This window comes from Heliconius melpomene, chromosome 19 (assembly GCF_056956725.1).
Source record: "Heliconius melpomene rosina isolate 202511_hmr_F chromosome 19, ASM5695672v1, whole genome shotgun sequence".
Classification (NCBI taxonomy): Eukaryota; Metazoa; Arthropoda; class Insecta; order Lepidoptera; family Nymphalidae; genus Heliconius; species Heliconius melpomene.
In genome coordinates this window covers 7,810,044-7,822,306 of record NC_140407.1, presented here as the reverse complement: position 1 = coordinate 7,822,306, position 12,263 = coordinate 7,810,044, and the positions used below count along the sequence as shown (strand labels likewise).

General features: G+C 31.1%; 1 protein-coding gene across 6 annotated transcripts in view; it reads right to left on the bottom strand.

The window, feature by feature from the left end:
- The window catches only part of Msp300 (Muscle-specific protein 300 kDa), a 136,533-nt gene that overhangs the window by 115,015 nt on the left and 9,255 nt on the right, over positions 1-12,263 (bottom strand). For 5 of the 6 annotated variants that reach the window (XM_085203520.1, XM_085203523.1, XM_085203522.1 and 2 more), the window contains exon 1: positions 4,540-5,059. The exons of the other annotated variant lie outside the window; for it this stretch is intronic. In XM_085203520.1, coding sequence (XP_085059646.1) covers positions 4,540-5,044 — 505 coding nt within the window. In that variant the 5' untranslated portion in view covers positions 5,045-5,059. Of the gene's footprint in view, positions 1-4,539; positions 5,060-12,263 lie in introns of those variants that run through there. 6 annotated transcript variants of the gene reach the window in all.

Genomic DNA, 12,263 nt, shown 5'->3' with positions numbered 1-12,263 from the left:
ATCGAACCCACAATCAATCGGTTTTACAGTCACAGTTTGTGCCCCTGCGCCTACGTCTTATATATATTTTTTAGTTTATTTAAACGAACTGTAGTGACATAATACATCTTAATATATGGAGAGTGGAGTATGGAGTCTGACACTAGGTTTTCTAATCAAGAAAATAGAAAAAATGAGTATATGAAAAAAAAAACATACATGTTAATATTGTATATATAGACAGTTTGCTTGAAACAATAGGATCTTTTACAATAAAATTAACCTTTAAGAAGTTATCTATATATATAAAATCGAACTCACTCGTCACGAAATCTCTGAAACTACAAGTGCTAGGAATCTCAAATTTTGCATAGGAGTTACTTATAGGACGTAGGCGCTCGCTAAGACGGGAATTTGCAATATTCGACCTCTAAAGGGTTGTTTTTGGGGTCGAAAGTTTCTATGAAACTTCGTTACTACAAATACTAGGAGTCTCAAATTTTACATGGAAGTCACTCATAGGACGTAATTACTCATGGAGACAGAAATTAATAATAACGTAGTTCACGCGGGCGAAGCCACCAGCGGGCCGCTAGTCCAATATATATGCCTCTACATAATGTTTATATGTACTAGCATTTCTGCTTATCGGTCACGCGAGTCGCTTCATTAAAATAACTGGTGCCATGATATGCATAATATAAGTAAGTTATTATACAAATGAGATGCTTAAACTTAAAACATATTAGTATTTACGAATCATTTTAAAGCCGAGAGATTTTTTGAAGGCACACGAGGCCTGGCTGCATGCGAGACGATTGTGGGTTCGATTCTCACTCGGGGGAATGCGTTATTGTGATTTTAATTAATTGAATTTCTAACATGTAACATGAGAAAATTTCTTTACACATACTCGTTCTATTAAAATCATTAGATGCTCTAGTAATCTCTATTAGGTATAATGTAAAAGCCTCTTTTTGGCTTAAACTTGACGCATGTTTCTTATTTTTTTGTTTTTTTTTTAACAAAATACATTACTGATTACAAAATATTGTAAAACAAATTGAAATTAAGTTTTCTTTTTTATTACGAAGAATGCTCATCATTCCTTTCTAGTTATAAAAATATAAATATGTAATATTTTTTGGGTAACCAAAGCCTCTTAAGTTTAAAGATTTACGAATTTTAAAGATAATTCTTTCTATAAGGAGATTATAATAACTGATTCTATTATTATTATAATAATTGTTATTAATTTAGATTTAAACAGAGGTCGTAGCGCGGGGCATATCTTGTGACTATTTTTTTTAATTTTAATATACAATATCTTAAAGAAAAAAAAATGTTTACAGCAATTGCCACTTATCCATTATATTTTTTTGTTTTAATATACATAAATTTATTTTTTTATGTATATTTCTTCACAGACAAGATCAAATGTATATAATAGTTAAATTGTGAAATAGATTAAGTTACCCGTCTCGTGCAAGTGCGCGTGCGTCGCATACAATACAATATAAACAACCTTGGCTCAAAAAGTAATAAGATACTTTTGACTTAAGAAATTATATTTACATCTTAGATCTTTTGTTGAAAAGAATCAGAAATGGAAATTATAAGTAAATCTGTAGAAATATTAGACACAAGAATAATTACACGTAGATACTTGTAGTTCACAGTTTTGAGCGGATTTCAATAAAAAAATACGTTATATCTTAAAAATGTATCATTACAAATTACAATAAATAAATATATCGAAACAGAAAAAAATTATGATGTATTTAAAATGCTTCGTCTAAATTTTTTTGGGTATAACATTTTGGGAAAATATCAATTGAAAAATACAGCTAGTGACAAAATTTTCACGTTTTTTAACTTATATACAATAAACAAAAAATTATATTTTATTCTTAACATATATTATTTAGTAGTATTATTTAGATAATTTTATTTTGAAAGGCCAATATATTGAAATATGGAGTATAAATAGTTGGAAATGATATTCTATCACATATATTTTTTATTAGATCTTCTATCACATATATGTATATTTTATCCATCTATCTCCCCAGTTTATTTATATACATATACAGAAAAATTAAAAAACTTATCAGTAATCCTCTGTCATTTCTCATTTTGTAGCATGTCATTAATCATTACACGAACAAATCCTCATAAAGCCTCCCGTACGCTTTAATGGACCTCCCGTGAAGTCGCTAGGCGGTGACATAAAGGATTTAAATTTTAAAGTGTACAATTGGGTTTAAATCCAATTTGAATAACACTGTCTAAATATAAAAGTAACGGATTTTCGGTACTTTATCTAATAATTGAAGCGTAAAAAACTGTTTTTTTTTTAATATATTTTTATATATAATTTATGAGATAGACGAAGATAATCCATAAAATTAATCCGCCTACATTTTTCGGTTTTATTAATTACTTTTTACTATCAAAACACCTGAGTCTATACATTTAAACAAAAGAAAACAATCGTATATTAATAAAAGAAAACAATAAAAGAAAACAATTGTAAAAAAATCGCAACAAGCCCCTCTATTTTGTACGGCAACCGCGTCTCATTCAAGCGAAATTCAACGAAGCAGACGCATAAATAATCATGAACTGCAAAGTGATGTGATGACATCATTGCCAATTATACTGTAGTACATCGAGCTGTTGGACTTTTAGTTTCTTTTCATTTGACTGACGAAGAAATTAGTCAGAAATTAGTTATTGATTATTATAGACACTAGCAGAGTGGGTTACAGTTTTGGAAATTTTTGCACCATAAATTCAGATCAGAGATTTTTATTGCCAATTTACATCCGCACTTATAAACGTAAATTAAATTAATATTTTCTGTTTAATTCTCGTCTCTATATAGAAAAATCTACGGTAAGTAAATATTTTCGTTTTTCTTTTCGTAAAAAGTTATCAAACAAGTGGAATAAATAAGCATAAATTAAAATGGATGAGCGCCGATGACATCACGTTTGTTAATTAGTCTGTCCTCACTACTTTATTTTGTATACAACGTGCACAGTTTGCTTTTACTAGAGACTAAAACTTTTACAACATGTAAGTTATGTTATTATAATAGAACTTGTGTTATTTTAGCTAAAAGTAAACTTCTGTCGGTTTGAGATTTTAAACAATGCATAATTCTGAAATATATATTTTTTTTTCAGGGTAGGTGGGAACCTAGTGTTAAGACACTCCACTTTCCATTTTCCGCAAAAACTTTTATTATTATTAAAGAACAGAAAATTTGTGATATGTCATTAAATAATTTATATCTAATTTTATATCTAATGTAAAAAAACAAATATTTAAAATCACAGTTTGTACAATCATAGACGCTTAGGTAATATTTAAAAATAGTTTTATTTTATATCCTGTTGTATGTATGTATGGATTATGAAGTTGTATGGACAATTAAAATGTTTTCATAATTATTTCCTTTGATGAAACGTAATAATCATTTATTTACGATATAATTACAAAGATACACCTACGTTCTTTTAAAAGTACTACATGATATTATTATTATTGTCTATAATATGAATATATATTAAATAAATTAAAAGAAAAAAATATTAATTCCAGCAAAATTCCGATTAATTACTTGCTAAATATCCAACAGTACAGTCTAAACTGCATTTATATTAGATCCTAAACTAGGTAGAGCTCTATAAAACAACAAACAAACAATATCTAAACGTCAAAAATAAAAAATTTAATAAATTTCATATTATTAATGATTTAATTATTCTATGTCTATTCTTAAAGCCGATCATAGTCTGCCCTGAGTAGAATGGATGCTGAGATTTAGGGGTCAATAATCAACAAGTCTACAAAAATCTATACTCCTTATAAAAATGTCAAAAAATCGATATTTTTTATTTTTAGGTGTGTTTATAAAAAAAAATATAATTATGTTAACCGAGTTACACCAAGATAAGATAGCGATATTTTTGACATTATGTCATAATAAGGAAATTTCGTAGATATATTGGCAGATAAGAAAGTAAATCCATCAGCGAAATTTGTACTATCTGCCCTATTTTTGCACAAGTAATGTCGAATTTAATACAAATTATTGATATTTAATTTTGTGAAATTAAAATTTCACAAGTACATAAAATATATATATTTTTTTAGCCTTAGCTCTTGAAGACCCATCTTAGCTAAGTAAATAATTTTAAAATTCAATGGGTTCACGTAATAATTAAATCAAAATTAATGCAAATATAAAATTAATGTAAGTTAAATGGTAAAAATATAAAAGGTCTGTTTAAATATAGTCTGTGTTTTAAATTAGAATATTTCCAATTGTTCGCTTTAGTAGTAATTTGAATGTTGATAAACAAAACATAGTGTTTTTCAACAAGAAAACTATTTTATAACTGTTTTCTTTTATATCAACCTACTTTTGTTATTGGAATTTTGAGTACGTTAAATATTATGAGTAATGTTACATTTTTATCCCCCTTCCCCCTTCCTCCCCAAATATTTTTAATATTTGTTTACTTAAAAAATATATATTGTTCTATTTACCTCGTATTTCAGCAATATGGGAGTCATATTCCGATTTGCTGCGTACATAATCCTTTCTTGGTGCCGTGTGTAGAGCGTGGTGCTTATACTCAGAGTACCACTCAGTTTGCGGAGAGTCTGGTCTCTCATCTTGAACTTCAGTGACCGTTCTTTTCACGGTCACACGCTCGAACTTGACGAAGCGAACGCCAGCAGCCAGGTCGCCCTCTTCGACCTGTCCACCAACCCTCTCTTCCTCAGGTTCAACATGTCTCAATTTCAAATTGGGAAAAGTGCTTTCATAGCTTTTGGACGGAGACTGGGTGTCTCGCGTATGTTTCAGCTTAACTTCGATTTTCGGTGACTCAGGTCTCCGTTTACGCTGTTCTATCTTACGTTCTATTTCATCCACATCTGTAGTGGCGTCCACGGAGTCACTTTTGGTGCGTCCAGACCAAACTCTCTCAAAGAAGCTGACACGATCGCGAAGACCACTGTGCGACGGTGAGTCGCGGCCGTCCGACATCGCGGCATGACCTCCTCTTGCGGAGGATCGCTCGATACTGCTTAGCCGGCGGTGCTTGCTAAGTTAGCAAGCATGCGCGGAACCCACGTGTAGACGTCGCCCAGACGACTACTCTACGCTTTTTCTGTAAAGCTCCAATGACTTTTTTACGGTACCCTAGTGACTTGATGACCCTTTCAATGATGTTTTGACATTGAAATGCTTTGAAGCTCTATAGTTGTACTCTTTTGTATTTATACGTTGAGTTTGTTGTTTATTTCTGTGTAAATTATGGATTTTTACTGTGTATATACGCATATAGTCTATTCATTTGTTGAACTACGAGTATAAATGGTATTTAGCTTATCTATAAATTTACAATGTTCAAGCATTTGCCCCTTCATGAGTCATAGTACTGATAGAGCATTCCTATAATACCTAATTAAATTAGAATATAATTTATAGCATTATCTATTAAGTATAAACATTGTTTATTTTACATTGCAAGATTTTAATTACATTATATGGTTGTATTACAAATATTTTCTATATAAATAAAAACCTACATAAGGTGACACTATTGTACATAAGTCTGGACTGCACTTAATGATTATATAGTTATGGGTTCGATCCCCACTCGAGAGATTGAATTATTATTTATGAATATTTTCATTTCTTCGCTCTAACGCCAAAGCAAAAGCCCGGCGTTGAGTTCCGCCTATAATGGCTCAGTGTAATGTGAAATTACATGCCTCGAAAAATTCGCCCCCTGCCTATCCTACTAAAAAAAACCTGGTATATACCATATTTTGATAGCGAATATCATTTCATTTATTATTAAAAATATCGATATTTAGGCTCCATATTATTGTTCTGTCACTCACTTCGGCTTTAGAAAGTGGATGTGCTTTAAACGAACATGAACATAGGTGTTCTAATTGAAATATGACTAAGTGAGCTGAATCAATAGGCCATAGTGACGCAGTGAGCAGCAGACAGCTTTTGACTTGAATATTGGTTATAGGTTCAATCCACACTTTCCCTAAAACGATTATATTTAAATTATTTTAATATTTTAATATTCTCTCTCTGGTAATCAGAGCGATACGTTGATTGCTACCACTTAATACACGTCAGATGAAAAAATATCAGCTTCCCACACATATCAGGGTAGGCCGAGGAAAACCGGGAACCTAATGTTAAGACACTTCGTTCCCATTAAGATACTTCCTTTTAACACGTGACGAAAATTGGACAAAATAAACTTTTATAGTTTATTGGCACTATTGTAACGCGATAATTGTGAGGTCAAAGCTCATTTAGGAGAAAAAAAACATTATTATTATTGTTGATTATTTGGTAAGCAAATGTTGCTGGAAGAAAAAATATTGTAAAATGTATTGTAAACGTATTATAAATGTATTATAGTGCTTTTAATCGGTATTTAAGTATATTTTTTTGTTTACTTTATCACTAAAAAATATATTGTAGCCACGATTTAGAGTATCTAGATAATTTTTGTTAGACAATACATCGTTTGTCCGATTACCACTCGAGGGAATCGATTAATCAACACGAAATGCCTCGAAACTCTGCCTAACATATGCGGGATACATGCGTGAAGCTCAAAAACATGTTTCTACCTTAGCTAAAAATATTGTTTTATAATTAAAAATTTAAATTATAAATTAATTATGAATGATATAACTAACTGTATATAACATAAATTAAAGATACATCATTTGAATTTGCGAAACGAAACGAAAATTGTAAAGTTACCATTTAAAGATTTTTTTTTATCATTACATCGAGCGATTAATGAGTCACTCAACCGGGGTGAATTATTAATAAATTTCTTTAAATTTAACTCAATAAATATAAAAATAGTAAACTAGCAATACAAAGGTTGTATTTTTAGCTCCGCTGTGTATCCAGGATCCATGTAGCGTGAAAAATAGAGTCAATCTCTCTCTCCGTTGTGAGCTTTCTGCCCAAATTTTAGACATAGCTAACCGCGTTGCGGAACTCAACGCTGTGCTCTGTCTTGCCAAAGCAAGGACATAAAAATAATTTATTTCCTTAATAGAAATCGAACCCGAACCAACTCTCTTACAATCAGACGCAATCATTGCGTTAAGGTGGCCTCGATCAATAATATAATATATTTCAACCATTAATATATTTCATACACTATCAGAGAGCGAAGATATTTGTCACTAAGCTCTGTCTATACATAATAAGTTTTTATCTTAAATATTTTTATGTTCATCGCCTAAAGTAGAATGTTAGACTAATTGTAAAAGAATTTAAGACTGCTTATCAGCATGCAGTATTGCCAGTCATTAAGGAAAGTAACATGGCTGCAGAAAAAAATGTTTTGAATTTGACTTCAAAATTACAAAATCTTTGCAAAATTATTTTTGACTTTTTAGTTCCTTGTTAGAAGTCGGTTTCTCTTTTTGATAAAAATTTATTTATTTTACGATTTTAAGTGATGGTAGACCTTAAAAGGACGCTTCTCAAACGAGTGGGTAGTGGCTGTCCTATGTAAAACTTTAATCTTAATTGGGTATTATTTTTGTACAAACCAACAACTTGGCATATTGACAAGAACATATATAACAAATGTTCGGGTGAATTGGGAACCTCTCCCTTTTTTGAATTCGGTTGAAAATGAGAACTTCCTCTTTCTTGAAGTTTTATGACGTAGGTCTGGGGGCCCTGGATCTCCATCTGGGCATGGAAAATGAGAACTTCCTCCTCCTATTTTTACAAGTAATAATTTAGACAAAGTAACTGTCGAATGTACATCGTAAGTACTTGGAACCCTTCGCTGACCTCAATACCCTTAATTAGTGCGTCTAACAGACTGTAACACATTTCGGTTCCTTTTATCACATTACAACAAGGTCATAACAATTGTACATTCATTTTGTACACGTTAGTCACACATTCAAACCCCAGGTGAAATCAAAAGTTAATATGAAAAAATACAGTTTTTAATTTTTAACCGACTTCTGTAAAAGGAGGAGGTCCTCAATTCAACTATATTTTTAATATGATTAAAGCATTTAGCAAATTAAAAATATGTTAAAATATTTTTGTATATATTTATGGACTAAGATTACCGTCAAAATAAAATCAACATTCTCAGCAAAGCTGAGCTTAAATCTATTGAATCCATTCATCCATTTGAATAAACACTATTTTTATTCCTCATTTCAATTAAAATTTGAATATATGCACACATTACTCCGTTCTCAATTGCTTACTTATCCGTGTAGAAGAAAAGAAAGAGAAAACTCATTGTTAAGACACTGTCCTTTCCTGCACCTTTAATCTTTTTTTTTGCCTTTTATAAGTCAACATATTACGTCACTTTCACAGCATTTTGTGCTAAGTGTAAATTCACAGATATATTTTGTGTGAGCAGGCTAGACTAACTACTAATAATTTACTTTTATTAAATACTTTTGAAAACGTATAAAAATACCCAAGTGTGGAATAATCCCTATAAAAATGTATAAAAAGATTATTTTACTTTTTCTTTTATTTAATTTAATTCGAATCTAGGTACTTTTATTATTTTATAAAAGTAATTTTTACTACACCGCTACGATATAAGCGTAGATGACGCGTTATGAATGGACCGAGTCATATGATTTCACGGTAGAAAGCAATTCACCATAGAGGCATGCCAAGAGATGCCAATCAAAATTTCTAAATAAAATACCTATCAAAGTAATTTATGATAATCATTAATTTGTTCTATACAATTTATATTATACGGAACCCCAAAATTTAGTTTTTTCTTCATTCAGGTCATTTGGAAAAGCCCTTCAATAGTGTTTCCAAAGACTAAACTAAAATTTTGCATATATCTATCCATTCTACAGGTCAGCTTTGTACCCAAACAGTTAGTCAATCACCGAATTAGTAATGTAAAAATATTTAAGAAGACGATTTTTTATTTTATTATATTGAAAAGAAACCTTTTATAATTGTTTTTCAGCTTCACATTGTATCCCGTGTATCGCAGAGTAGCCAAAGGAAGACGAGTGCTAAAACACTCCGATCCCCACATTTCGCCGAATTCAAGAGGCACGCGTTTCTACAACATTTCCTTAATTTGGACCAATTATTCCTGATATTAGCGCTTTCAAACAAATAAAGTCTTCAGGTTAATAATATTGTTATAAATATAGACAACTGAAGTCATAGCATAACAATACAAGCTTTAGAAGGTTGTGTGTGAATGTTTTTAGCCAATATTAATATTTAATTATTAATAATGTCTATACTATAGTCAATGTATCGATTATGTAAAGGCATAAATAAGTTATATCTAAAACTGCACGAAGGAATCCAAGTATACGCAAATGTGTAAAGTTCAATAAACTATTTATGGTGTTATCAATACTTTATAGGATAATATACTTTATTTCTATAAAAAATAGAGGTTACATTTATATTTTTAAAGAATATATCCCAGAGTATTCTAATCAAAGGCTGTGTGGGTGTGGAAACACGAACAGGATTATTGGTTTTAACATATATTATTATTTTCTTATAAATAATATGTTTATATGTATATTTTCTAACTCTCAAAATTTTTTAAGTCACACAATAGACGCCACTTAGTGACACATCTCTACGTAGTACGTACTCTACAAATTACTTTTCGTTTATGTTAAAGATATAGTGTTTTTATGGTTCGTTATTAGGATTAATTCCCATTGTATCTATTGGCTAATAGCTTGCAGCGGAGTAAGGACAGCATCAGACTATAAAAGCGACGGCATTATGGGTTCGATTCCCGCTCAGGGAATGATTATATTGAATTTATAAATCAATTATATTTAAACACCATGTCAAAGGTCACAAAGCTTACACGAAGAAATCAAGAGCATATCCTATATATATTTATTCTTATGTTTGTATAAATGTATGTATGTTTGTACATCGCACAACCGGTTCATCCTGTTACTGAACCACTATTGTTTGCAATGCCACGACGCAAAATCTTGAATTATATTAGCAAGGTTCCGCTTTAAAGCTTACTTCAAATTTAATATATTTTCATTTAATTTAAATTATAAGCTTATTATTTTTATTTAATATTATAAGCTTATTATTATATTTAAATTACAAGCTTACTTTAAATTGAATATTTCTTTATTTATATCATAAATCAGCTTCACACTGTATTCCGCACACAGAAGGGTAAGCAGAGGGTACTTAGTGTTAAGACACTTCGTTCCCCATTTTCTGCAGAATTCTGCAGGCATTGCGTGTTGAGTGGCAGAACTCAACGCCGCGCTTTGCCTCGACAGCAGAGAGAAGAAGTGGAAAAAAAAATGTAAATAAATACTTCACTTCCTCGAGTGGGATCGAACCCACAACCAAGGCGTTACAGTCGCACCCTTGTGTCTCTGCACCACGACAGCGCGGCGGTGGGAAAATACTCATATGTACTTGGAAAGTTTTTCTCTAGTTAAAAAATATTAAAAATATTCTCTGGTAACGAGGGAAAGCATCAACCCGCGATGCCTCGAGAATTCATCAGAAAATATGGAACAGAATGTCTTAACACTAGTTGAAATATAATTATTCCCTTAAAAAAGGACCAACTTATAACATTTTCATTTACACGACACTTCGCGACCAAGGTTCCTTCGGCTTTAATATTTATTAAAAAATAAACAAAAAAAATTTAATTTATACAAATTTCAAACAAGTATTCCCATAAAATCTGTTGCACTTACATACATATATACATACATTAATGGTTTATGCAGAATAAGAGAACGACAAGACGCAAACCGGTCGGACGGGCCGCGCTAGAAATCCGAGCGGCCATTGTATAGGGAGACCAGAATAGTCTAGGTCATCTCGCTACACATATACTACTACAAATATATAGAATAAGCGATAACGTGATGTAATATATCCTAAAATATTATATGTAATAGATAAAGGGACATTCCAACAAAAAAAAACATTTTTTTAATTCCAATTACTAGTTTCTGAGATTGGCGCGTTTAACCAAACAAAATTCTACTACTATATGCCTTTGTATAGGAGTGTGTTACGCAAAGCCTTGGTAAGCAAATAGCATTAAAAAATCTAATATAAAAGAATATCTAAGTAATCAGCCGGAAGGTACATATACTCTTCGATACATACATATATTGTTCACATCCTTTTTTAAGCTTCATTCTGTATCCCGCATATAGTAAAGGGAATGATTATAATAATAATACCTAGTGTTAAGGCATTGCGTGCTGAATGGTGAAGATATGAAAAAAAAATTCATTCCCCCGAATGGAATTCGAACTCACAAGCAGCTCAGTCCAGTATCTTGTACAATCACAAGCTTTTGACACTGTGCCACGAGGACCTAACGAAATTATAAATTCAATTGGTCCCTCTGGTACTTAAAGATCATAATAATAAACATTTTATACAAATAGCTATTTACCTTCACTCATTTACCACATTTGTAGCTACTAGATAGTACGACGAACTTAGTTACGTTATAAGTTACCGGTTCCCACCTTTTTTAAAGACATTGGGTTTTCTTTTTGGGTCCCAATTCCATCCTAACGGCATCAAAAGGAACCCTAATTATATATAACAATATTTTTTTATAATTTATTCCCATTTCCCAGGGATTTAGTATGACCCGGTTCCACGAGTTCCTGCACTAGAATTACCGCACGATAAACGTGACTCCAGCTTGATTTGAAATCACGAACGATTGCTGTAGAACAGGAAACGTATCTGGGTCTAGCTCTGGTAAAAGCTAAAACTAAATTCTCCAGGATTAAATATTTTTCAAATATCTTAAATATTCGAAATGACTGTTATTTTATTAGAGTTCCATACCCAAAGGGTAAAACAGTACCCTTTTACTAAAATCCGCTGTCCGTCCGTCTGTCACTAGGCAATAGTTATTTTTATTTCATTTTGCGCTTTTTAAGGGCAAAAATAATTCAATAAAGGCATTTGCTAGAATTGTTTACGGAGACGAGTTTTACATGTTTTTACATTCCGTAATTTGATATGTCTTAAACACTTTCGTAAATGTAAAATTCTTTTATCTTTAAATATTTTGATTTAAAATGGAAAGGAATTTCATTTTTCAATTTAAACTGTAAAAATTATCACAATTGTGTAGTATGTACGATTTTTTTTAATTAAAAATAGTATTTGTTACTACGCTTTTTGAGATAAGTCC